This window comes from Gavia stellata, chromosome 21 (assembly GCF_030936135.1).
Source record: "Gavia stellata isolate bGavSte3 chromosome 21, bGavSte3.hap2, whole genome shotgun sequence".
In the NCBI taxonomy this organism is placed as follows: Eukaryota; Metazoa; Chordata; class Aves; order Gaviiformes; family Gaviidae; genus Gavia; species Gavia stellata.
The window spans coordinates 2,178,125-2,205,051 of NC_082614.1; the positions used below are offsets into that span (position 1 = coordinate 2,178,125).

Here is a 26,927-nt window from a genome sequence, read left to right on the forward strand (position 1 = left end):
AACCCCGTGTTAGCAGCCAGCTTCTGCCTGGAGCTGAATTGCTGAAAATACCCCAAATTCCAGAGCTGGAGTGCACCTGGCCATGACTTCTTCTGGTGAAGGAAATACAATGAATGTTTGGGGCTTGTCCAAGGCACAAGCAGAGGTGGTGCACAGGGTGATGGCAGGCAGGGGCAGCACCTTTCCCCCTCAACACTTTGCCATTCCTCTGATGACGCTTGTCCTGTGCCCTTGCAACGTCCTCTGCATTCACCAGCGCTGCCTCTTCCTTCCAGATCTGCTATTACCATCTTCCCGCAGCGGACGGACAGCAAGCACGACTTCCGCATCTGGAACGCCCAGCTCATCCGCTACGCTGGCTACAAGCAGCCCGATGGCACTATCCTGGGAGACCCCGCAAACGTGGAGCTGACGGAGGTACCGGCTGAAGCCATCCTTCCTGGGGACCATGGGCATGGGGCTGGTGGGGGCACGCAGAAGCTCTGACCATCCAGGAGTGAAGAGCGTGTGGGGTCAAGCAGGGTTTATCCGTGCCCACTGCAGTGCCACAAAGTGAAGCTGGATTTGTCTCACCCTCAGGTATTTTCCCAGGAATAAAAGCTGTTCCCACACATGCAGGAGTTGGTCACAGTTGCACTGAAAGACTCTTTTCTCATTTTGCTTTTGCTGAGAAGGGGTCACTTAGTGGTGCTGAGGGAATTGCTGCAGGAGGACATGTGTGCCCACTGCTGACCTGGGCCAGTGGGAAGCCAAAATGAGATTTGCCTTTTGCCCCTGCCTGTTGGCGCTGCCCGCACAGACCTCAGCTCTTCCCAAACTCCTCTGCTTTTCTCACCCCTTTTCTCCTTCACCATTACAGGCACAAATAGGGCAAGCAGCTTTTTCAGAGCCATGATCCTACCTGGGGATCTAGTTCTAGACTCATTTTCAGTCCAAATACCCGTTATGTGGTCATGGGTTGGCTGTGACAGGCAACCCCATATCGTAGCTCCCTTGGATGGAGGTTATTACTCGACCACACAGGCTGAGCAGAGATGCTGTTAGGAGACGCTGCTCAGTGCCATGCAACTCCCTGGCCATAATGTTTGAAGAGCAGGTGATCTGCTGGGACTTCTAAACCCCGGCTTCGTTTTGCCTGTAGATCTGCATTCAGCAAGGGTGGAAGGCACCGCACGGGCGCTTCGATATCCTGCCTCTGCTCCTCCAAGCCAACGGCAACGATCCAGAGCTCTTTGAAATCCCCCCGGAGCTCGTGCTGGAAGTGCCCATCCGGCACCCCAAGTAAGTCAGAGTAAGCTCCAGAACCGCTCGAGGGGATCAGTGGGACTCAGCTCCTCTAGTTTCACCCTAAGCCATCTCCTGTGCTTGGCCTTTCCTTGTTGTGGCTTCGGTGCTTTACCCAAGACCCTCTTCCATGTCTTCCCTTCACTCTGAGGTAAAGCTGACAGAGCCTGGAGGTGGAAAGCAAGATAGGTGTTCAAGGAACGTGTGGATGTGGCATTGTGGGACATGGTTTAGTGGGCATGGTGGTGTTGGGTTGATGGTTGGACTTGATGATCTTACAAGTCCCTTCCAACCTTAGTGATTCTGTGATTCTGTGATATATGTCCTTGTCTCAGGGCTGGCTTCCCTTTCCTTAAAGTCTCCCAGCACTTATGCCACTCTAACGCTCCTGATACATCGCTTTCTCCCCATAAACAGCCCCTAAGGGAGATATTGTCTCCAGGAACCGTTCTGCTCACATGTCCTTCAGCCTGGTGGCTGGTAGCAAAGTAACCTCCTCCATTCCCCTGCCTGCATTGGGCAGGGGAGGTCTAGCTGATTGCCTAACCCTCTTGTATCCCGGCAGGTTTGAATGGTTTAAGGACCTGGGCCTGAAGTGGTATGGTTTGCCAGCAGTTTCCAACATGCTCCTCGAGATTGGTGGCTTGGAATTTTCCGCCTGCCCCTTCAGCGGCTGGTACATGGGCACAGAGATTGGGGTCCGGGACTATTGTGACAACTCTCGCTACAACATACTGGAGGTAATTCCCCCTCCTCGAGGAGGCCAGGCACTCCTGGGGTGCAGTGGGGGTGTGTGAAGTTACTGGGGAGCAGGTAGGACACTGGGAGAGCGTTGCCTTGGGTGGGAGACTACAGGATGTCCAAGTTTTCCTTAAAGAGAGCAGTTATGTTCTCCTGGAGCCACATGGCCAAGGGTGTGATGGGCTGGCAAGTGTTTTTGTGTCCTGTGGGGCTAGCTGGTACCTAACACAGTGAGTGTGATGCCTGTTGAGCTCCCCATAGACTTCTCAAAGCATCTTATGGATCAGCAGGCACCTGGCCATGTGCTTGATTGAGGTCAAGTGCGAAGATGTAGTGGGGCTGAGAGGGTGCTGAGGCACTTGGTGACCCCTCAGGGACATGCTTTCCCATGGGGGTTCTCCAGCTGGCCCCTCTGGAGCACTCTGCTGTGGCTCAGAGACTTTCCACACTGGGGACAGGCTGAGTCAGAGACAAAGCCAAGCCGTGGGGAGGTGCTGGTGCAAGGGATCTACACCCAACAAGGGCGGTTCCTTTGCCCTTCCAAGGCACACGCTGTGTTACTTGGAGGGGCTGCATCCCTCCCCAGTCGCTTGAAAACCAGGGGGGTGAGAGTGAGCATGTGTGTGTGTGCGCGCACGTGTGTGCGTGTGCCCGTCTGTGATAGCGTCTGGGGGAAGGACTCCAGGTAGAAGAAACGGGTTGAGAAAGAACAGAGTTTGGGAGCAGCAGGAGGTCTGGCATGGGAAGGGGTGCAGGGGTCTGCTCCTCCCAGCACATGGATCACCACCATCTCCTGCTGTCTCACCGACCCACCCATTTCCTTTCCTCCCACAAAGAGCAACTGCTCTTAATGGCCCTTTTCAGCAGCATTTAGTCACCTTTCTGTGCCCGGGGGAGGAAGGGAGGCCAGACCGGCCTTGCCTCTGTCATGGAGAGGAAAAGGCAGGACCACATCTTCTCAGAGGAAGGCGAAATGTCAGCCCTTCATTGCAAGTGTGCTGCCCTGCCCTGCGGGTGCCTTGTGTCAGCCTGGGTCCCTCCTCCGGGCTCCTCTGGCCAGGCAGAGCTCTTCAGTCCTTGGTTCTTGGCCATGGAAAGTGCTCACCTTCTACCGTGTTTTGTAACAGCAAGTGGCCAAGAAGATGAATCTGGATATGAGGAAAACTTCATCGCTGTGGAAGGACCAGGCTCTGGTGGAGATCAACATTGCTGTGCTGTACAGCTTCCAGGTACCTGAGTAGCAGGACTCTGTTGTGTTTGGGTCAGGCTTGAGGGACGCAAGTATTGGATGGGACAAGGATGGAGACATCTGCCCAAGGATAACGGCAGCAGCTGATACACTCAGCTGAAATTGTGCTGTGCCTTCCTAGTTTTGGGCTGTTCCAGAATCCTGCAGTGAAATTTAATAATCTCTGTGCCCTGGATGTTGCAAAGACATCAATGCCAGCATCTGAGCTCTGCTGGTCCAGAGGGAGTGCCCGGAGGGGGCAAGATCCAGCCCTTCTGTCCCATCCATGAGGCAAGAATTGGCCCAGGTTCTCCTCCCACTTGCACTTAAAGGTTAAGTAGCAAAACTAGTCCTTGGCAACCTGGCGTCAGAGGGTGGAAGTCCTTCCCAGAGCTGGATCAGAACTGCTCCTTGAGTTGTGCAAGCCATGAAAGAGTTTCCCAAGGGGCTGAGCAGGGGATGCTCCATCCCGTTCATGCCATCTTAGTCTTTGCTTGGCCCATGACAAACAACAGGAGGACCAGCCATCCCATAGGGCATCTACTCAGGAAGGACAAGGGCAGCTTCTCAGCCCTGGAAAATGGCATTGCTCGTTGACTATGCTCCTTGGGAATATCAGGGTCAGCAGCCACCCGGTGTCATCTCCAAAGGTACAGTCCTGTAAGACCATGGGAGTGAGGCATATATGGGTCAGACAGCTGCAAATGTAAAATTTTGGCTTTCGCCTTCTGGGGAGTATTAACCCACAGTTGTTGGCTCTGCTCTCTTCTCCCTCCAACAGAGCGACAAGGTGACCATTGTGGATCACCACTCAGCCACTGAGTCCTTTATCAAGCACATGGAGAATGAGTACCGATGCCGTGGAGGCTGTCCTGCCGACTGGGTGTGGATTGTCCCACCCATGTCTGGCAGCATCACCCCAGTTTTCCATCAGGAAATGCTCAACTACCGTCTCACACCTTCCTTTGAGTACCAGGTACCGTCTGCACCCTGCCTTCCACCAGTGCTGCGTGCCCAAAGGTATAGCCAAGAGCAGGGTGGGAGCTGGAGCTCAGAAGATGGGGGAAGGAGAGGGACACCATCTAATCGCTTCAACAAGCTGTCCCTTGAGGCAGTGAAGTCCATGAACAAGTCTAATTGGTGATTCCCCCTAATGTGCTGTAATAACCCCCTGGATGTTAGACCTTTTCCCAGGGCAATGGCTTTTTGCCCCTTCATGGGAACATGGCATATGCTGAGGCCCCAATTTTTACCCTGGGAAGTGGAACTAAGCAGAGCTCCTCCCTTTGGAAGTGCCTAATTTTGCACTTGGATGGGTAGGTGAGGAAATGACCTGGTAGCCACTGTAGCCCTCCTCTCTCCAGCCTGCAGGTTTGAGTGGATGGCTCCTGCCAGCTTGGGGATCCAACAATTTGATGGGGGGGCTCCTGCCCAGCAGGCCAAGCAGCGGGCTGAAATGCTGGTGCTGGAGTATTTAACACTTCAGACCATGGGAAAAAGAGCCCTAAGCAAACACACCCTCATTAGCCAACCATCCCTGCTCCGCTGGCTTTCACACAATGTGACCTTTAGTCAAGAGCCCTTAAGGAACAGTCAGAAAACAGCAGCAATCTGTTCATTTCTATAACCAATCCACCAGGAACCCCGATGGTTCCTGGCCCTGATTACAGACAGCCGCCTGCGAGGGCACTGAATTAGCTTCTGTGCGCTTGTTCCTTGCTTCAGCTGCCTCCCCTTCCCAAAGGGCCTCTTAGGAAAAAAAAACATGTGGGCTGGGGAGAGGGAAGAATGTGTTTCCATTGCCTCTCCCTTTCCGGCATTGCCTGCCTTCTTTTTGCCTGTGGCCTATTAATGCTTATCTCAGAGGTGAGAAAGCATTTGGCCAGATGTTTGTTACAAGCCAGCAAGGTTTCATTATATTGCAATTTTTCTGTGCGTACTCCATTGCCCAAGAAACGCATGGGGCTCCAAGGGTCAGGGACCTATATAGGAGATCGAGAGCTGTGAAGAGGCCAGCTAGTCCTCCCCTTCATGACTAGAGGAATTCAACGCTCAGTGCTGCGGATACAGCATTTCTCAAAGCTCTGAGCACTGCCCATCAGCTGCTGCTGCTCTTCTCTCTCCTAGCCGGACCCTTGGAACACCCACGTCTGGAAAGGGGTCAATGGGACACCTACCAAGAAGAGGGCTATTGGCTTTAAGAAGTTAGCAAAGTAAGTACCAGTGGGCTCTGAAAAGCCCTGAAGTGTTTGGGGCCGGTCTCAGTTTTGGGCAGCTCTGTTTGCTGTTTGATTGCGCTGCCCTATGGATGTGTGCAAACTGACGGGTTGTGAGCCTGGATCTCAGGCCACTGAAGGCTTTAGTTGCCAAGAGGGACATCTGGAGAAACAAGCAGTCCTTTGAACACCCCATTAGACCACCAAAAGGTGTGTGACCAGGTGAATACCAGATGTCACGTATAGTCTCTTCTCCCGAGCTGGTTCCTTCTCCAGTAAGGTGGTCTTCAATGCTAAGGAATGGCTTTCTCGCTTCTCGGGGGTACATTGCCTGTTTCTGCTTTCACAGCCTCCTGGGGCAGAGAGATCACCCAACACTCTTCAGGGCCAAGCTGGCACAAGCGAGACGAAACTCGTGTCCATATTTCTCTTTCTCTCACTGACCTTTAGCTACCTGAGGATCACTTGTCTCCAGTGCCTGTCTTAACCTCCGAACACCCACTTTGCAGGGAGGGGAGAGATAGGAATGAGGAATCTCCCTACGGGTAGCAGATGGATCAGGGCAGAGCTGAGGTTTGCACTTCATGGCCAGTTGACCCCCAGTAAGGGGCCGCATGAGTCCTTCTCCCCTGCCAAAGCTCCTAGTCAGCAGGGGTGTAGGAATGAAGTGTAATTTGGACCCTTTGGCTGATCCTGGCCTGAATGCCTCCCCCGTGGGCCATTGGCAGAGAGGTTCTTGTAGGAGCTGCTGGCTCCGCGGCAGCAGAGCCCTGGGCCAAGACTGGGGAGGGCTGGGTCTGCCCCAGTATCTGTGGCCAGGCTGCCAGGTGGCCTTGTGCTCTTCACAGCATCTCCCCACGCTTCAGTTTCCCCGAGTCCCTACTATCAGTTTGTTCCCACTCTTCAGCTGTCACCTTCTGTAAGCTATTTTCCATGGTGCATCCATAAATGTGATCAGCAGCTGATGAATGTGCTCCTTCGGCTGACACTGGTGCCTGTGTCTGGGCTGCAGCCCAGGGCTGGTGGAGAGCGCAAGAAGATTAATTGAGCCATTGAGTTAGAAGAAACAATGCTTTTATTTGTATGTGCGCGATTGATAAATGATTTTATAAAAATGTGAGCGTGGCAGGTAATTTAAAAAAAAAAATCTCCATTGTTCCTGATGTAGGGGAGAGGAATTCTTTTTGTAATTCACCATTAATCCTGCCTGGATCTGAGTTAATCAGCTGAACAAGTGGCGGACCGAGCCCAGCAGTCCTGAGCGTTGCACTTGGCAGTGGTTGCAGCCTGATTTTGATGCCTGTGCAGACAGGCTGTGCTGGCTCCGGCCAAATCAGAGCATTCGAACCTGCAGTCCCTGCCCGTCCTGCCCCTTCCCTCCCCTGGGGCCAGGGTAAGCCCTGGGGACAGGGGACACCACCTCATGGGAGAGCAAAGGGGCAGCTTTAATATGCAGAAATACGCTGAGGAGTGATTGTAGAGCAGCAAATATAAATGCTCCTGAGGCTGACTTTGACATGGAGGGGAGCTGCCTGGAGGAGGCAGAACATACCAACCTAGTGGGGTTTCTACCTCTTCTTTCCTCCCCTTTTTTGTTTCCCCAAGTGATTTTCCAAACATAGAGCCTTTCTTCCCTCCTTGGCAGGAGGGGCAGGGGGAAGCTGGGCTTCTCTTCTCCTGCCAGTGTAACCAGTCCAGCTGCAATCTCCATTCCCCATAGCTCTTCCGAAGGGGATGCAGGAGTCCTGCTGAATTTGATCACCCGGGGCAGGGTCTGATCGCCCTGTCAAAGTGAATCAAGGAGCCCTTATTCTTGCAAAGGCCACAGAGATGCTTTGTTCTCTCTCGGTCCCCTGAAAACTGCCCCTTCCCTATTGCAACACACCAAGCTAAATCCAGACCCACCTTTCTGGTGGCCCCATATAAAGGCTTGATGGTCATTTCGAAAAAGTGAAGATATTCTGCTCTTAGGAAAAATAATGTTGATGTGATTATGAATGGCCCTAAAATAACAAACTCGCCACGCTGGGCTCGGTGCCCCACCGTGCAACCCAAAGCTGGCTGACGACAGCCTCCCTTGTCCCCCATCGCTGTGCTCCCACTGATGCCAACCCGGCCAGCAGCGCTAGCATAGACAAGGAGCCAGTGTTTCGAGTGCTGCATCATCTTGGCAAGGATTAGAGAGGCCGGTGACCTCTCAGGGCCCCTCTGCCCTGCTGTCAGAGCTGAGCCGGTGGGGAAAACTGGAGCAAATGCATCCAGTCACGATTGCAGCCACAGGAGGCAGCCGGCCAGACACAGCCCTGCAAACGCTCAGATAAATGTGCAACCTCTCAGCCTCAGGAGGGCTGTTCCTCTGAGTAAAGTTCATAGCGTCGCTGCAGTGCAAATCAAAGGGACTACAGACAGCCTCGTCTGACCTTCGCAGCGGCTCGGGGCTTTGTGTGTGATGTGTGGAGCCCGGGCGCTTCTGCTTGGCTAGGACACCTCCTGCAGAAAGGCAGCCAGGTAGGATTTAAAGACATGAAGAGATGGAGAAGCCACTGTTCCTTCTGTAGCTTGGGCTCTGGTTGCTCTCCAGCTTTTCCTTTGAGGTTATGTGGTCACTGCTTTCAGTGACTGCTGCCCCTGATTCTTGTGCTTCTCTGTCCCTGCAGAAAGAGCACCTCCACACCTGGTTTAGTATTTTCCTCCTTATACCCGTTCGGGTATTTCACCTCTGTGTTCAAGTTCCCCCATCCAGTCTTCCTCTCTCACAAGTCAAGACGAACACGCTCTTCCGTAGCTTCCCTGTTTGGCATATAACAACAAAAAAAGTGATGCTGCAAGTTTTTAAGGCAGGCTGTTCATTTAATAATAAATAAAAGGGTGTGAATAGTCTGGGCTAGAGGGCACTGACAAGGAAGCAAGCTCTCTTACCGGGGTTTATTCTTGCTTCCTAGAGCTGTGAAGTTCTCAGCCAAGCTGATGGGACAGGCCATGGCCAAGAGGGTCAAAGCGACCATCCTGTACGCCACTGAAACAGGGAAGTCGCAGGTCTATGCAAAAACTCTGTGCGAAATCTTCAAGCACGCTTTCGATGCCAAGGTATTGTACCAGCTCCCAGCCCCTGCAAGATTATATGCGCATCTGGGTGGCCCAAGGAAATAGATGGCTGTTGGAAAACACATGGCTCAACGCATGTGGAGCTTCCAGCTGCCAAGGGTCTTCAGCAGCTCCCGGGATACGACCTCGTGGGTCTGGATTGAAGCCTGCGCAGGAATTTTTCCAGCTAATTTCCAGCTAATACTCCCGCAGATATTGTAGCATAGATATGTCTACTGCCTCTTAGGTGGTAGCCCCATGGTTTGTCCATGTCCCTTGAGGCTCTTGTTCTCATCCTCCCTGTGTGGAGAGCTCTGCTACTGCGCTGGCGTGGAGCCAGCAAGATGCTGCTGCCATCCCCAGTTGGACTGGGGTCCATCCCAGGAGACTGGCTGGGGGTAGATCTCACCACCAAAGGCCTCTTGCTAACACCTCTGTCGCTCCCAGGTGATGTCCATGGACGAGTATGACATTGTGCACCTAGAGCATGAAACCATGGTCCTGGTGGTCACAAGCACCTTTGGCAATGGAGACCCACCTGAAAACGGAGAGGTAGGACAGAGCGCAGGGATGGGTGACAACAGCAGGGGAGAGGCAGTGGGGCATGGGAAGGACCATCCTCTTTTTGCTCAGCCTAAGCTGGAATGACCCAAAACAGGTCTGGGTGCTGTATGATACCCGGTGCTCTGCCTGCCTGCCTCCAGCCGGCTCTGAAATAGGGATATCTACTTACTCCCTGCTGTGAGACAAATAACTAATCTGTTGCTAAATTCATCCTGTACAGCTGATGTCAGTGTCACACAAAAGGTGCCAGCCCCTCGGCTGGGGAGCTGCGACCTCGTCCAGCCCTGTACAAGAGCGGTGCAGGCTGCTGGGAACAGCAAGCAGAGAGCAGAGCCGCAGCCCAGGCTTCGGTCACTGCTCCGTTTCCTGCAGAGACTGGCAAAACTGATGGCCTTTTTTTTATTTCTTCCCTATAGAAATTTGGCTGCGCATTAATGGAGATGAAGAATCCCAACTCCAACCTGGAGGAGAGGAAGTAAGAGCACCCCAAAACCCTCCCTTCCCACTCACAACCCCAGCAAGCAGGCAGCCCCACAGGCGGGACAACCTGCTTCTCTGCTTTCCTCCTCTCAGAAGGGAGTGTGAGTTTGCAAAGGTCCAAGGGATGGGACCTACCTGGAGAACCAGGGCATGGAGCGGGTGGAGGTCCCAGGGAGGGCAAAAGCACTAAGTCAGGCATGTCTGTGGACTCCAGCTTGTAATTCCCTGGGCTGGCATTTTAAAGCTTCTCTCTTCAGCTGTAAGAGGGAGGCATCTATGAAAAAAAAACAAATAAAAGCAGGAATTCCCCCAAAATCATCGAATCTGAGAGCTGGGGCTGTCCAGGAAACACCAAAATAGTAAGACTTGGAGGTAGAAAGGAGTTCCCAGCTATGTGGATGTAGGTGGGAGAGGGTTTGAGAACCAAAATTAACTTCTTGCATCATGTGAAAATATTTCTTGGGAAAATAAGGTCTGTTATAATTTCTGGCTGTGATGTTTGTAACAGTGAGTCTGGAACCGGTACCTTGGAGACAGGGTCTGGGGTTTTAGAAAATCCCCCATGGGTGGAAGATGAGCCTCGAGCATCTCCGTGCATGTCCCAGAGGCTGGGAAGTGAGGGCAGCCAGCAAAGTGTTAATCATTTGGGGTCTCCTCTTATTTTAGCTATTAAGTACAATATATTTTGCTTAACTGGGACACTGCTCTGCTCTGGAGTCTCTCCTGAGTTAACACAGTGATGCTCCCAACTGGCAAAAGGCTGCTCCTTAATTACGGCAGAATTAACACCGGCCAGTGATGCAGTGCAATTTAACTGCCCCGCCTTTCTGCTTGAGCAGCGCAGAGCAGTGCTGGTGGGGCTGCAGAGCGGTGCCGAACACCGCCGGGCCGGGCAGGGACCGACCTGTACCTCTCCGCTGCTGGCGACGCAGCAGCCCTGAAGTGGTCTCCTTGCTGCGCGGCCAAGTCATCTGATGGATCCCCGCAGGGCTCGCGAGCCGAAAACCCATCAGGTTTCTAATGGCCTCATACCTTAATGGGGACAGCTGACAAAACGGGACACGCAGGCTGCCCTGGAGGTGTCTGGATGGAAAAGGGGCATTTTGCGCATGGTTCTCACCCCGAGGATCTTCACTTTTTGGGGCTGGGTTGGTGCAACATTGGGTTGGGGGCGGAGGTGCCACCCATGGCAAGCCAGGCAGATTCAAGGAGGACAAAAGCAGCTGAGCTCGGTGCTGGCTGTCCCAGTCACCTCTAAATGTGATTTAAGGGACTGGCAGGAGTTTCTAAGAGCCAGGACAGCCTGTGGCTTGGTTACCTGACAGCAAAAGCGGTCAGAGTGCTGGAAACAGTGACCTGCGAGGACAGATCAAAAGGGTGAGAGCTATTTTATCTGGAGAAGAGAAGACAGAAATGCAGCGCAGCAGCAGACTTCACCTACGGAAAAGGTGACTGCAGAGGCGGAGGGAATAAATTGCTCCCCGTGGCCCCCCGGGGGACAGGCCAAGAGGTCATGGCTCTGGATGGTAGGAAGAGATGCTGACGTTAAGCATGAAAAAGAGCTTTTGCAATGAGAAAAGACATCCTGGAGGAGAGCGTCTAGGGAAGAGGAGCAGAGTCCGCCTGGCGTCCGTAGGAAAGGGCTGGAGAGAGCAGCTCCTGCCCACGCACCCCCCGGCTCCCAGCTCCATGTCCTCCAGGGGATGCTGAGGGTGGCTGAGACCCCTCAGGGTGGGGATCGGTGGCCTCTCTAAGCCACGGTGTCCCGAGGAGCCTGCCAGGGTGCTGCGGCAGCGGCTTTCTGACCACAGCCAAGAGGTTTTGCTATGGTTGTATATTTGGTTCCTTGTGTCCTACAGCAAGGGTTTTCCACGGGTTTTCAGAGGCATTCATAATCCTTCCATATTTAAGGACCCGCTGTTCAGATGCAGCCGATCCTTCAACAGTCATTCCCTGTCACAAGGACCTATTCGTTTCAGCAAAAGCTGCTGGTGCCTGGACCTTGGGTCCAGCGCCCAAGTGCAGAATTTGGGCTTCGTGCCCATCTAAACCGGTGGGCTGTGCTGCCCTGCCTTCGCCAGGTAGCCCCGGGTGAGGACGTGGCCCAGGGACAGCAGAGAAAGAAGTGGGTCCCTCCAGATGGAGTGAAGCAGAAGAGCATGAGAGGTCTGGGCAGAAAGGAGGAGGCTCCGGAGCAGAGGTGGAGCACGGGGCTCTATGACCCTGGCAGTTATTTTGCTCAGGGGTTGTCTCCTCTGTGAGGAGCGCCGGGTGCAGGAGGTCTGCTGTGACTCATCCACACACTACTGCTTCATTACTCTGGCAGTATATTTAGAAACTCTTGTGTAGAGCAATTTTTGAAGATGGTTCAATTCAGAAATACTTCTGCTGTTGTCAGATTTTTTTTCTCCGCTCCCCTTCCCCCTCCTCATCCCCTCTGCTCTCACTCTTTTTTTTTTTCTTCCTCTAAATGAAAAACCCTTCAGAATATCTCTTCAGATATATACCCGACCTTGTGTGTAGCCAGGGAAGGACAGGTAAAGCCAAAGGTCCTGCCAGTTCTGCACTGCTGGGGACAATGTGGTGGCCAACACCTGGGTCAGCCCACTGGGAGGGGACTGGAGGACCTCATGGAGCAGACTGGGTCCAGCTGGGGGGATGCAACACATGGACTGCTCTGGCTTCCCGCCGGGAGGGAGCACATTTCTCTGCTCTAGCCACTGACCACAGTACCTGCTCATGAAATATTGAGCCCTGAGCTTGAGCCTTAGCTCTGGTTTGGTCTCCTCCACAGTCTGGTCCCCTCTGAGCACGCAGCCCCGTGGGAACCACGCGCACTTTTGTCACCGTTGTAATACTCGATGCTGTTGCTGTTCGCAGGAGCTACAAGGTCCGTTTCAACAGCGTCTCCTCTTACTCGGATGCACGGAAATCCTCAAGCGATGGCCCTGACTCCAGGGACAACTTTGAAAGCACAGGGCCTCTGGCTAATGTCAGGTAAATAGGATGGGGTGGGAGGCAGCAATTTCTTGCTGCAGAAGGGACAGAGCAGGAGCTGGTGCTGCACAGAGCCCCTTTCTCCTGCCACAGCTCTTACCTAAAACATGAAGTATTTTTGCAACATGCAGATCCTTCCACCCTCCTTCATCTTGATGTTGGCCGTGGCGGTGCAGGAGGGAGATGTCGATGTCCCTCCCAGCTCGGTAGCCACAGCTTTGCCACCTCTCCGCAGGTTCTCCGTGTTCGGGCTGGGGTCACGTGCTTACCCCCATTTCTGCGCCTTTGCCCGGGCAGTGGACACCCTCCTGGAGGAGCTGGGCGGAGAGAGGATCCTCCGCATGGGAGAAGGGGATGAGCTCTGTGGCCAGGAGGAGTCCTTCAGGACCTGGGCCAAGAAGGTCTTCAAGGTAACCCGCTTCCCTTGTGCTCCAGGGAGGAGCAGGGAGGAGAAGGACACAGGGACAGAGCAAAGCTGCTGGTTAGAGCTTTGCTCTAGAGCAAAACCCAGCCTCTCCTTCCCTACGCCGGGACACCCATCCATCACCCTGGCCCACAATAAAGAGGTTCTCCATATTTTGGTGGAGCTCACCCTCTGGTTTGTGCTGACTGCCAGAGGGTGAGCACTACGTTGAATTCCTGCGTTATACCAGATGCCTGGGGGAGGAGGGCACCACGATATATGCCCATGGCCACCGGTACAGCTCTACACCATTGGGGTGTGTACGTGTATGTCCTCCATGTTTTGGCTGAGGTGGGTGGGACAATGGGGGTCATGGGGCTCGGTCGGAAAGCCCAGGGGCAGCAGGGAGATGCCTGAGAGCCTGGTGCGTGCTGCAGGCAGCGTGCGACGTGTTCTGTGTGGGGGACGACGTCAACATCGAGAAAGCAAACAACTCCCTCATCAGCAACGACCGGAGCTGGAAGAGGAGCAAGTTTCGCCTGACCTACGTGGCCGAAGCCCCGGAACTCACACAAGGTACAAAGATGGGGTCACCCCGGAGGGCTCTAGGCATGGGGCAGGTGGAGAAGAAGACATAGTGGGCTCAAGTAGGGCCAAAGGGGCCAAATCTCCTTATGTATTCTGTGTTAAATTCCCAGCATTTCAGTCTTGCCTTTCCCCTCCATCACATGCCCAAGGAGCAGTTTGTGATGGTCTCAGGCCCCTCTGGCTGATCCCTGTCTGTGTCTGTAACAGAGATGTTGGGATATGATCTGATCTCCCTCCTCCTGACCCCATTTTTTGAAGCAAAGAGCTGGAAACCTGGGAGCTTTCCAAGCTCGCTTTGTCCAAATGCCGCTCCGCTGAGCGTTGCGGTGCAATGGCAGGTCCAGCCCACCGACACCTGGCCCCTCAGCACGGCTCCTGCAGCTGATGATCTGCCACACTGGCTTAGCACTTCTCAAATTCAGACTCTTTGCTACCAGCCAGGTGGTACTGGCAGCGAGAGGTGCATGCCTGCACGTGAGGGCACGTCCCCGCGCCTCGTGCGGGTGGTTTCGGAGTCCTCCTCAGTCGCTAACGAAAGGGACACATGTTTGATCCCCCCCTGGGGTTTCTGATCCCCCAGGCTCACTGGAGCTTTGCAGGAGATGGGAGCAGGAGGGTGGTTGAGCCCATGGTCCGCTCGCTGTGGCTGGCATCAGCCAGCTCCGGTCCAAAGGGCTGAACCTGCAGCAGTGGCCAACAGCCCTGCAAAAGCCAGAAGCTGCCTGCCTTGGCCACGCTCTGCTGCGTCGCTTCACTGACTCTTCTCCTCCGCAGGACTGTACAGCATCCACAAAAAACGTGTGTATGCAGCCCGGCTTATCACACGCCAGAACCTGCAGAGCCCAAAGTCCAGGTAAGAGATGCAGCTGCCCCAGGACCTGCAGGAGCTGAATGCACTCGTGGGGCACCCCAGCATCCATGCACACAGTGCTGCAAATATCCCTTGACCCCTGAATGTCCCATGGATACCATCTTTGTGCAAATCATCACCAAGGCTGGAAGCCACGTTAACCCAGTGAAGGGTGTTTCCTGCCACCTTAAATAGTGAAATCTGCCGCTACATAAATTAACCTGCTGCCTGTAAGGATGAGAAGATGGGTGGCCGCACTTGTGGAGTGGCAGGGTGCATGCAAAGAATGGATAAAATTGCTGAGGCAAGAGGTTCATCTGGTTTTCCCTTTTAAATAGTCCCTGAGGGTGAGCCAGCGGCGAGGGGAGGCGGACACGACAGTGTCCTTTCTAGCTCCCTGCTGCGACTTTGGTTGCGTGCTCAGCAGGGCACCAGAGCTTGGCCATGCCACCACCGCCCAGCACACCCAGCGGCTCTTGAGGCCAGAGCTCAGTGACTCCCTGAAGGACTCCCCCAAAACACGTCCTGCTTTTCTTCCTTTCCCTGTAGTCGCTTGACAATTTTCCTGCGCCTCAACACCAACGGACACCAGGAACTGCAGTACCTGCCCGGGGACCACTTGGGCGTGTTTCCAGGGAACCACGAAGACTTGGTCAATGCCCTGATCGACAGGCTTGAAGATGCCCCTCCAGCCAACCAGCTGGTGAAGGTGGAGCTCCTGGAGGAGAGGAACACAGCTCTAGGTAACCAGGGCCACCTCTATGTAGAGGTGGCCTCTCTCGTCCTCACCCGTGCCTTGTAGCGGTTCTTGTAGCTCCTCGGGGAGGTAGGTGGCCCCCAAGAGAAATCATTTCCCATCTCGCTGGTGCATTTGCCTGGATTGGGAGCACCTCCTTCAACCTTTCTCTGCCCAGAGCCGTCGCTCATCTGCATTTGGGATGCAGGGCAAGAGTTTTAAGGCTGAGCAGGGCCCTGAGGAGAAGATGTTTGCTTGTTCTTCAGAAAAATTAAAGGCTTTTATATTGTCATGGAAAGAGCAACGTCTAGGATTGGAAAGAAGAGTTAAGGGATCTTGATGGACCATCCAAACACTGTATTTCAGGGATAAGTCTGATACCCTACTGCCATGCACAGTGTAACAGAAGGTGGAAAACAGTATTAACTCAGAGTGACCGAGGCTGAAGGTGGTGGAGTATCAGACTCGTATTTGTGCTCATTGTACAGCATCTCACTTGTAGCATAAGGATATCTTGTTGAGTCTTCTTTCCAGCTCTTCATCATTCACTGTTTCAGAGCTGATAAGGGGGAATGAAAGCAAGGATTTGTCCACCTTGGCTCTCACGCTCAGCTGATTCCATGGTTGTGCTGAATTCCCTCCTGGCAGGTGTCATCAGTAACTGGACAGACGAGAACCGTGTCCCACCATGTACGATCTTCCAGGCTTTTAAGTACTATTTGGACATCACCACCCCTCCCACACCCTTGCTGCTGCAGCAGTTTGCTTTGTTGGCCACCAGTGACAAGGAGAAGAAACGTCTGCAGGTCCTCAGCAAGGTAAAGCTTCAAACCCCTGGGGACAACCACAACCCCAGGGCATTTTCATGCCACACTGCGGTTAGGCTGAGTCTCCACCCATGACAGCAGGGCTCCTCCTGCCTGCCTTCACTGCCACCCACCCCAGCTTTGCATAGGCCAGGTGGGATATCAGTAGAGGCACCCGGCTTGGAAGAGATCGATGCTGCAGCGCTCTCTTCCCTCCCTCCCTCCCTCTTTCCCTGGCTGCAGGGCTTGCAGGAGTACGAGGAATGGAAGTGGTCCAAGAACCCCACCATCGTGGAGGTGCTGGAGGAGTTCCCCTCAGTGCAGATGCCCTCCACGCTGCTGCTCACACAGCTCCCCCTCCTCCAACCGCGCTACTACTCCATCAGTTCCTCCCCAGAGATGTACCCAGGGGAGGTCCACCTCACCGTGGCAGTGGTCTCCTATCGCACAAGAGGTACCACGCTCATGCAGGGGTCAGTGGAGACAGGCTTGGTGTGGAGAGCAGGGAAAAAGCATTAGCACACAGGCAACACCATAAGGTCTTTGGTAGAGAGATGTTATTTTAAAGCCTTTCTACCTGCTGCAGTGACTAGATTCCTTCAACCCATGACACTGCTGTCCCATGTTATGGAGAACGGCCATCCATCAAAGGGCAGTGTATTGCAGAGATGCCAGATCTGGGTCAGGTACCAGCAACAGACCAGCCATGGTGGCTCCAAGCTCCACGTGGGATCATTTGTGTGCCCGCACCAAAGTCCACATTGCCACAACTAGCCAGATTTCTGTACCTGTGCAAGCAGTGATGTGTCCAAGCAGCCCTGGTCATGGTGTAGATGGACACAGCCCCGTCACCCCTGCAGCAGCAGGACACAGGGGAAGACACTGGCCATTCATCTGGGGCTGCCATGGAGGGCTTGTGTCTGGAGGCACTACAGCATGATGCTGCTTCTGCCAAAAAGGACCAAAGAGAAGTTGGGTGCTTCCTAAGTATGGTGGAGGTCCAACTATCCCATGGCTGGGTCCTGGGTCAACTCCACAGAGGGGTCCAAGTGCCAAACTTCTACCAAGTTTGCGGGGGATGGATGCAGAGGTAGTAAAGGTTTCAGTGAGGTGTTCATGTGGAAAGTAGCAGGGAGGGTTTCAGAAAGGAGAGCAATGTGAGTAATTGGCTGGTGTGTCAAGTACAGACCTCCTTTTCTCCCCTCCTAGATGGAGAAGGACCAATCCACCACGGAGTCTGCTCCTCTTGGCTCAATCGGATACAGACCGATGAAGTAGTGCCCTGTTTTGTAAGAGGGTAAGTGGTCCACACAAGACAAGGGCTGAAAAAGACGGGGTGAGCCCCTTTACAGGATGAGCTCTTTGCCCTCAATTCTTCTTTGCAAAGCACTAAGGGTGCGAAGCAAACAGGGCTGGATTTGTGAGCAAATGGGTCCCTCTTGGGTGCAGTTCTTCTGCGCTAAAATGTCACTTTCTGGGATTTTGCCTCGTTTTCTACCCTTCCTTCTATGGGTGGTGCCTCAGCTTGCCGTGGGCAGAGGCGAGGGAGGGAGCATCCTGCTTGGGTTTAACTGGCGTCTTTGATGTGTGCAGTGCGCCCGGGTTCCACCTGCCCCAGGATCCCCAGGTGCCCTGCATCCTCATCGGCCCCGGCACCGGCATCGCCCCTTTCCGGAGCTTCTGGCAGCAGCGGCTTTTTGAAATCCAGCAGAAAGGTGGGTCGACGCTTGTTCCTCCTGTTTCTAATCTCAGAAGAAACCTGGGCTGGTGGCATGGGGATGGGGGTCCAGCCTCCCGCCCGGGCTGCCCCAGCAGAGGCAAAGGGCTTCTTGAAGCAGCGACTGACCCAAGCACAGGCTTGGAGATCAGCCCAAACTCCCAAAACAAACTCCATGAAAACCCTCCTGTAAAACTCTGCAAATTTTTATGGCAGAACTATAGTGCTGGTTTGGGTTTTTTTAAAGAACATTTAATGCAAATTTATGTAAAAAATGCATTTTCCACTGATCATTTAGACCATTTAGGAAAAAAAAAAATTAATTTCTCCCCAAAACCTGGCACAAGCAGCTCTGCCATGTGATCCCAGGCCATGCACTGGCTCAGGCAGTGCATTACCTCCTCCTTGCTGGTTTTTCCTCCCTCCCAGTTTGGCCAGGGAAAGCTCCCGGCAGTCTTGTGCTGGGTGCTGAGGCTGCTGCCAGATCTGGAGGGCGGTGACTAGCAGAAAGCAGGTATCGGTGGTCCCCGGGCTAACTGCTTCCCCCGTCTCTCCCCCAGGTCTGAAGCCTTGTCCTATGGTCCTGGTATTTGGCTGCCGACAGTCCAGGATCGACCACATTTACAAAGAGGAGACGCTCTTTGCCAAAACCCAAGGTGTCTTCAGAGAGCTGTACACAGCCTACTCCCGGGAACCGGACAAACCAAAGGTGCATGGCGGGCACTGCTCCGGTCCTGGTGTGCAGCCCTGGGCAGCCGTGGCCAGCTGGTACAGCATGGAGATGCTGGTTCCTTGGCACAGCCACAGCGGCTCATGCCCTGGGGTGCTCTGGTTGCGTAAGTGTGCAGGATCGTGCCCTTCCCAGTGCAGCCCCGTTCCCAGGGCACATCCCCATTCCTGCGCCAGCCCGAATGTGTGCCCACATTGCTCACGCTTTGCTCTGGAGGGCTGCAGCCATCCTCACCAGCTGGGAGCAAATGAGGAGGGGAAAGGCACGTCTTCCCAAGCAGGTGGGACCAGGAGGGATGTCACCCGGTGGGGTGGCCCAGAGCCAGCGCAAACATCTGGTCTAAATCCCCACTGCCACCTGAGCAGGCCTGCCAATGAGATATATGGTGAAGGTGTGAAAATGCAAGAGCAAAATGATGCTTTGCTGCTTTCCCCATCTCTTTTCTATCGTTGTGGGTGCTGCAAGGTGCAGGCATGCTTCCCCAAAGAAGCGGTGGCATTGCACTGCTGCCTCGAAGGCAGCTGGTGCACACAAAGCTGGCCGGAGCGTGCAGGTGGATGGGGCTGAGAAGCTGTAGTTAATCTCAGCTCCCACCTCCTCCTCCCTCAGAAATACGTGCAGGACGTGTTACAGGAGCAGCTGGCCCAAACCGTGTTCAAAGCACTGAAGGAGCAGGGAGGCCACATCTACGTCTGCGGGGATGTCACCATGGCCGGGGACGTCCTCAAGACCATTCAGCGCATCGTGAGGCAGCAGGGCCAGCTGTCGGTGGAGGAGGCAGGCACTTTCATCAGCAAGCTGCGGGTGAGTAGCGTCTGCACCACGAGACACCACACGACCTCCTGCCACGGGCGCTGCACCTGGTGCCTCCTCCTGCAGAACGGGCAGCACCGAGGAGACGGGTGCTGGGGGGGCCCTGCGGCTCCCACCCACACCGCCTGCACCTGGGCAAGGTCGGGAACGTGACCTTCCAAAGCTTTGGGTGCGCAGTGGAAGTGACCTCGCTTTGCAGGAGCTCTGTTCCAGGTTGCAGTCCCCTCAGCCTGCGCTGCGATGAGCCTGGTGCTGTGCTGAGCACTGGGACAAGCTCTTTTGGGAACCCGTGGTAGCCCAGATGGGGCTTATTCACCTGGTTAAGTCCCCACTGTCCCTCCACCATTGCAGCAAGCTAACAGAGCAAATCTCCAAATTCCTCTGTCCCTGTGGCTGGCTGGCTGCTGCACCCGGGCAAACACGTTGCTGCAGATGTTGCAACTGAAGCAGAATTGAGCTCAGTTTGGGACACAGGCCCGAGGACAGATGCTTGAGTGGCTCTGCTTCTGCCCAGGAGGATAACTCAGCCCAATTCCTGCGGCACTACCCCTTCTGAACCATGTCCCCACACTCCATCCAGGAGCCGAGGGAGCCCAAAGCCACGTTTTTTGCAAGCAAAAGCTCTCGTATGTGGGCTGGCCTCGGGCTGCTTGTCCCCCTGACAGCCAGGCAGTCCCTGGGCTGCCAGCAGTTGAGGAGGTCTAATGCACCGAGCAGCTCCGCCACTGTCCCACAGTGTGACCTTGGGAAGGTCACTTCACGTCCCTGCTTGTTCCTGCCCCTCTGCCCTGCCTGTCCCACCAGCTCCTGTGACGGGCCCCCGAACACTTGCTGTGTATTTGGTACCTACCCACAACACAAAAGCTTTCTAGTGCAATACCAACCATTGCCAAATACTTTTGTTTTCCCACTGTCCCTCTTCCACCCTCTGTTTCAGGATGACAGCCGGTACCATGAGGATATTTTTGGAGTCACCCTGCGTACGTACGAAGTGACTAACCGCCTTAGATCTGAGTCTATTGCATTCATTGAGGAGAGCAAAAAAGATACGGATGAGTGAGTTGACATGTTTATTTTAACCCCTGCAATGGTCTCCCAAGCACGTGGGCTGTGGGATGGGGAAGGGAGCTTCAACTTTTGCACACACGTGGTCCTTCTTATAGCAGAGGCTAAGAAAAGACATTCAATTTTTGCAGTGGAAGCAGAGACTGCTGCCTGGCAGTGTCTCTGAAATAGCTGTCACCTCAGTAGGACAAATCCTCCTCAGCCTTCCCGGGTTACTGCACCCGCCGTACCAACGTGCTCAGGCCTGACAATCCCATCCAAATGGTGATGCAAAGCAAAAGTCCTGCCCGCTGCCTGCCTCTGCTCCCCTGCCAGCGAGCCGGCGGATGCCGGGCTGGAAGGTTTGCAGGATCCGTGGCGAGGGGTGGCTCTCCCCAGCTCCAGTGCTGGCTGAGGTGGGGGGCTGGCTGGCTCCAGGGGGGCAGGTGGCTGGTACCCACAGTGTAGGGAGCTCTCCAGGCTGCTGCATGCCCTAGGAAAGGTCTGGAGACTTTTCTTTCCAGTGTTGTAAAAAAAAAAAACAACCAGAAGAAGTAAAAAACCTTGACATTTGCTATGTTTGTTTCTGCTCCACCATGTCCTGCCATTTGCTCAGCTCTGTCTCGGTGGGATTTTCCCTGGCTGAGCAGAAGGATTATTTAGGATAAAGGATGAGCGGCTGCATGGATCTTGCTCCTTGTCCTGGCCGTCGGCAGCCTGGAGCACAATCCCTTCCCTGCACTCCTGGCTGTGCCATGTAGTGTCCGGCTGACCTGGAGTGGGTTTCACAACACCCCTGAGGTTTGGTAGGAGTTTTTCTCCAACGCAGCACATACTCTGGGCTCTGCACTGTGTACAGAGTGCCTCAGTTTCCCATCTCTAGGTAGGGGTAAGGGTTCCCTTACCTGCCCACCTCATACAGCTGCAAAGGGCTCTGTAAATTCCTGTCTACAACACGGTCCCTTGGGAAGCCCTTAGTCCTAGACGCTCTTCACTGCTCTTTCTAAGGCCAGCCTTTCTCCCCTTTCCCTTGCAGGGTTTTCTGCTCCTAACTGGATCCTTCACGCCAAGGGGATGCCAAACCAGTCCCAGCACCTGCTGCCCCCTCCAGCCGGAGGGCACTGGGTTTTGTATTTCACAGACACGGTGGTTCCTTTTCCGCGGGGAACTGCCCATGGAAAGCGCTCTGTCTCTCGTCCTGTTGTTGTGTCCTGATGATGATGATGATGATTTTTATTTCCTTTTCTTCCTCTTTTCTCTTGCTCTTGTCCTGTGGCCATTTCTTTTCACCCCCTTTCCCTGGATTTCCCCACTGAAGTATGATGGCTTTATAATCTGCAGTGGCTCTTAACAGAACTTCACATTTCTCCTTCTCCTCATGAGGGTATTTTGCAGCTGCATGAAATCACCACCTTCGTGATCATCCGTGTTTTTGGTATTTTGGGGGGAGCAGAGGTGGCAGGGGCTGGGCAATGGCTAGGTCTTGTTGCTTGACCAGAGCTGGGGGTTGTTTCCCCCAGGCTCCCCCTTTCCCCAGCTCGGGCCTTGGCTGAATCCTTGAATTTTCTTGGCTTTCCTTTGGACTTGTACAGACCTGGGCACATGCCTGATGCTGGGGGCAGATGATGTGCAATGCCCTCGTGCCTATGGACTTTGTTCATCTCCAAGCAGCCTGGGTACAAATGTGTCTGTTTTGATCCGAAGGGTGGGATGTCTCTGATTCACGTGTCGTGATTTCTCCTAAACGGACTCTGCGCTGTGTTTGCCTCCTTCTCTGCTCCCTGTTCCCCACAAGTCTCTCCTTTTGCTCAGTCCCCACTTTTGCTGGCATGAAAGTCCTCCCACAGAGGAGCAAGCACCAAACACACAGACTGATGTGTATGCTAGAGAAAACGCATGGCAATGACTGCTGCTTGGCCAGGCTGTCCTCCGGAAGGCTTTACAGGAGATACGTGATCTGCAGCCATGATGCTGGTGGGAGAGATTCAGGGACCGGCTGCATCCCAGAGCTTTGCATGCTGTGAACGTTTGAACCCTCTCCCAGGTGAGACTGGAAAGCCATGAGGATGGGAGAGAAGCGGCTCCTACCCCGGCTGCAAGAGGCACCTCCTGGTAACAAAGCCTGTTTGGAAGGCAGCACTCGGAGGGTGACGGAGGCTTCCGGTCCTTGGCGAGGTTGTGCCGACTGAGGACCCTTGAAAGCCCAGAGAGATCAGCTCCACCTTAGTGCAGCCTCACGAGCAGTTCTAGGACAGCAGACCCCAGCCACTTCCACAACTTCGGGAGCAGAAAGCGCCAGCACGGAGCGACCGGCCCGCCAAAAGAAATACGTGTGGCATCTCGGTGGCAAGCCAAGCCCCTCTGTAGGCTCTGAGCCACCTGCCAGCGGCACGAGCTGTCTCTGCCGGGACATCTCATGTGAGAAGGGAGGTGAGATCGGCTGCAAAGGTGCTGCGTGATTCTGGGCTCTGACAGGCTCACACCTCAGCCCTACTGCAAAAATCTGGCCCCAATAGCAATCCGTTAACACGATCACAGAAAGGTATCAGGCCCTTTAACAGAGAAAAGCTGTCCGCAAGGTAAAGCATGCGTGACCTTGTGTGTCCTTCCTCCTTCTCCTCCCTTCCTCCCGCTGAAGGTTTGTCCTCCCTCCCTGCCAGGACGAGGACAGCAGGGCATGGCTGTAGCTTTTGTGGAGGCAGGGATACGGGGTGGACATTTTGAGCTGGTAGATACTGATCCTTTCCTCCAGCCCCCGCTCTGCTGCACTGCGCGCTGATGCCTGTATGGAGCAAAGCGCCTGCACCGGAGACAGCAGAGGGTTTGTCCAGGAGCTGCGATGGTGAGCTTGCTTGCAGAGGGCTAGGATTAGCTGCCCTAAGCCAACGTCAGAACAAAAAGAGCTGCAGGAGGTTTGCTGCTTTCCCGGTACAAGCAGTGCTGGCTACCCTGGCCCCAGGTTGTGCAGTTATCCCCACCCTCAGCCAGGACCTCCCGCCCTTTCCTGCTGCTTGGCTGGCCATGTCTCCATGTGCTGTGACCATCTTCTGCAACATTGACTCCCTGAATGCTTGAAGCATCTCCAGCCCAAAATCCAGGAGCAAAAGGCCGCCGGGCACTGGGAGAATTTGAGATCCAGGTCTCAGTTTTGCTGGTCCTGGCAGAGCATCTAGCCCGGCGTACAATGCGAATGAATGCTGCCACGGTGTGGCCAGAGCCCAGCTCGCTGGGCTGGTAGGGTGGCCGGAGAAGGGTTTGGAGCCAGGTGCAAGGTTTGTGTCACTGCCTGGGGACTTCGTGACCTGGAGGTGAAAGCAGGACAGCACAGGAAAAAGGGCAGCCCCTGGTCCACCTCTGTGGGTTGTGCCCTAGTCCCAGGGCAGGCGGTGGGATGGGGGAGCTGGGTCCCTTTGCTGCTGGGATGTGTGAATTTGGGTAGCGGTCCTGTCTGGGGGATCCAGCTCCCTGGCCCTAGAGCTGAGAACATAGAGCAAGCCTGGCCCTAACCCCCAGCCCTATGGCTGCTGAAACAGAGCTAAAGAAAAAAAATTAAACCCACGCCCCTTTTGGGAAATTTGATTCTGGTTCTAGACTTTGTGCTCTGGTCCTCCTTTTAGTAGAAGGAGCAATGCAACCTGAAGAGGAGGTAGTGCCCAAAGAAATGCCCTTGTCTTCGTTCCTCTTTCCAGCTCATCCTGTGTTGCTGGCAATTAGTTTTCTTCTGTCCTGCCTTCTGCCTCTATCGCTGTAACATCTCCCATCTGGAAGTCATATTGCTGCTGGAGTCTGTGTCTGAGATGAATTGGCTTGCTTTTCCTGCACCCCAAAGCTTGCCACCTCCATCTCCCCCTTCCACCTGAGCCGCCAGTGAAAGCAGCTGGGAAGCGCAGCGGAGAAGGGAATGGGGTGCGTACTTTGCCTTCGGTGGGATCTCCAAAGGGGTCTGTGCAGGGCAGACAGCCAAAACCATCTCAAGTTCAACAGGCATCGGGCAGGTGAGTCCTTCAGAGCCCTTTGGAAGGACAGTGCTGGTTTCAGGCCAGCCTGCCTGCCTGGCCCTGGAGAAGAAACACCCTCCCTGTTGTGAAGGTCCATGAAGTTAATATGTTCCCCAGGGCTCCGGGCTGCCTCTCTGCTCCCTCTGCCTGAGTAGGACCATTCGCTCCTCACAAGCCACACCACTGGGAATTTTGATTCATTATTTTTCATTGAGTCCGTCTCAGACATCTTAACTTCTCCTTCATCCCCTTTACCTGCAGGGGCTTTGCACTCCTCTCCAGCTTAATTTTCTCCCACAGCAAAGGGGGAAATAAACTTGCAGAGCTGCTTTATCATTCCACAAATGCGGCTCTTCCACCAGTTGTCTAGACTCTGCTCATCTCAGTGTGTCATTTCTGACGTATGGGTGTAGCTACAATATCTCTGGCATGCATAAATGGCAGAGGGCGAGGTGGGGTCTGCCGCAGGTCAGTGCCATGAGCTGCTCAGGGGTGTCACGCATGGAGGGGTTGTGCCTCTTGGGCACTTGAGTCACGAATCTGTCACCTCCGGGTCCCTGCTGCCCATTCAGGCTCCGGCACAGCCCCAGACAGCTCCTGCAGCAAGGGGATACTGGACCTGATGGAGAGCCAGACTGATCCAATATCCCAGTCCCTCTCCTGGAGGATCTCCACCACCGCCTGTTTTGCAGCAGCTCAGCTCCTTTTCGCTCCCCAGGGATTAAGCATAAAGAGGCTTTTCTCTAAACAGGAGATTTGATTTTCAAGACACCATGAAGTGAGGGGGTTTTTTCTCAAAGATTTTAATTTGTAGGTTTTTCAAACAGAAAGTTTTACATGAACTTGAAAACTCATGGGAAATGGTTCTCTGTTTTCCCAACCTGCTGTGTCCACTCGCAGGGAAAAATAATTTGTTCATTCAGTGCAAGGGTATCTACTGCCTGTGTTGTTGATGACTTCAAAGGTTTCATCTCCCCAGAAGGACTGCCTGGGAGTTTGTTGTTCTTCTATTTATAAGAGACAGCGGGAAAATAATGAGACTTCTGCCATCAGGAGTAGACTTGCAAAGATGATACCTCCATGATCGTTGCTGGGTAGGCCTGAGCTCGTTGCATTAGAGGAACCGAGCCATTCGCATTCATACTGGCCAGAAAAATGGGGTTTGAGTTTGGGCTCTCCATGCTCCCTGTCCTCTGTCCTGTGCCTACGCATCCCCAGCGGCGAGCAGGGGACTCTGTTCGCACCCAGAGCAGCGTGAGCCAATGTGTCCATGCGTGACCAGCAAACTTGCAGTTGTGTCCTGAGAGAACGTGATTGCACCTATGCAGAAGAGGAGAGACAGGAGTTGCATGAACCTGTGTCCAGTCTTAACTGTGATTGCTCTGTTAGTTCCTTTACTGTTAGTATGCGACACCTCTCGCCCCGTCCCGGGCTGTAAGCCAGGCTCCCTCCGCTGCTTCCCTCTGGAGATCCCTCCTTTCTCCTTCTCAGCCCTGTCTGCCCAGCCAAAAGGTGCAGCGAGCTGCTCAGCAAGGGTGGCTCCTGGGGGTGGCAATGGACTTACAGTGCCTTGTGCTGGGAAGAGACTATTGCACCGGGGTTGCCCTCCCGTTCCTGCCCTCTCCAGAGATGCTCATAGCACACGGAGACTGGGGGCTGACTGTATTTTACAAGTGAAATTCTTGGTGGGCAAATTCCCCTTGGGATAACTGAGAGCAAACTTACAGCCCTGCTCAGCCGTGCTCTGCAATTTATCTCCCAGTGATGGGGTTTTATAGGGGTATGGAGGCGGTGCAGGGTTAGAGTGTGGGTGCAAACTGGACACCAACCTTCTGCAAGCACCATGGGTCTGTGAACACCTACCACGTACTGGAGACCATGTTTTTATTAAGCTACTTTGGGGAGAGGGCATGTTTGTGCTGAAGCCTCATGGACTTGCACCAAGCCCAAGCCAAAGCTGCTGCCTCCCGACTTACGACCACCGAAGCCATTACAGTCCTCTGATTTATACCTGTGGGGAAGCTGCAGAGAGTTCCCAGCGTTTTTTGGAAAGAGAATTTTATGCCTCAAAACTAAATTTTGTTCCTGCTTTCACTGGGGACCAGTTCTCAGCTTCAGAATTGCTCTGATAACTTTGCAATTGCTTTGATAGTTCCAGAGGGGAGCGCAGTCCCTTTACAGAACAGATGGAGACACATTTTCAGGACCATTCAACTTTGCCGTAACTCTGCCTTTGTTATAACAATTTCTTCTGCTATAACAGGAGGAGCAAATTTTGGCCAGTGCTGAACGCTCTTGAAAACTGCATTCCTGAACTCAGACAAAATTAGTCTAGAATCCGAGTCCTCCCAGATACAAAATGCCTTCCACACCCACCGGCTTCAGTGGCGTTGGGGATTTCAGCAGCTTGCAGGATCAGGCTTTCACAGCAGCAGCAGCAATTTCATGGTGGCAGTATTTTTGCGTGTGTCAATCTGCACTTGCACTTGCCTGCAATGCATGACTCTAGTAATCCATTTGAAATCTACCCTCAAGAGGGAGATCTGAGCTCTAGCTTCTTCCATATGCCCGTGTGTATTTAATAGGAAATCAGGGGAGCTGGAGAAAGCTAATGAGGTCGCTGCTTTAAAGCACTTGGTTCCAGAATT

The 26,927-nt window shown here is 53.9% G+C and overlaps 1 protein-coding gene across 2 annotated transcripts in view; it reads left to right on the forward strand.

Annotated features, from left to right (window-relative positions):
- Nucleotides 1-20,297, forward strand: part of NOS1 (nitric oxide synthase 1) — a 39,325-nt gene extending 19,028 nt beyond the window's left edge. For both annotated transcript variants that reach the window (XM_059827957.1, XM_009810968.2), the window contains exons 7-27: nt 276-417; nt 1,142-1,281; nt 1,850-2,024; nt 3,153-3,254; nt 4,035-4,229; nt 5,381-5,466; nt 8,412-8,556; nt 9,001-9,105; nt 9,534-9,592; nt 12,478-12,594; nt 12,830-13,004; nt 13,435-13,573; nt 14,360-14,438; nt 14,985-15,178; nt 15,820-15,989; nt 16,221-16,431; nt 17,187-17,274; nt 17,571-17,692; nt 18,255-18,403; nt 19,034-19,228; nt 20,175-20,297. In XM_059827957.1, coding sequence (XP_059683940.1) covers nt 276-417; nt 1,142-1,281; nt 1,850-2,024; nt 3,153-3,254; nt 4,035-4,229; nt 5,381-5,466; nt 8,412-8,556; nt 9,001-9,105; nt 9,534-9,592; nt 12,478-12,594; nt 12,830-13,004; nt 13,435-13,573; nt 14,360-14,438; nt 14,985-15,178; nt 15,820-15,989; nt 16,221-16,431; nt 17,187-17,274; nt 17,571-17,692; nt 18,255-18,403; nt 19,034-19,228; nt 20,175-20,297 — 2,911 coding nt within the window. The remainder of the gene's footprint in view (nt 1-275; nt 418-1,141; nt 1,282-1,849; nt 2,025-3,152; nt 3,255-4,034; nt 4,230-5,380; nt 5,467-8,411; nt 8,557-9,000; nt 9,106-9,533; nt 9,593-12,477; nt 12,595-12,829; nt 13,005-13,434; nt 13,574-14,359; nt 14,439-14,984; nt 15,179-15,819; nt 15,990-16,220; nt 16,432-17,186; nt 17,275-17,570; nt 17,693-18,254; nt 18,404-19,033; nt 19,229-20,174) is intronic.
- The last annotated feature ends 6,630 nt before the right edge of the window (nt 20,298-26,927 follow it).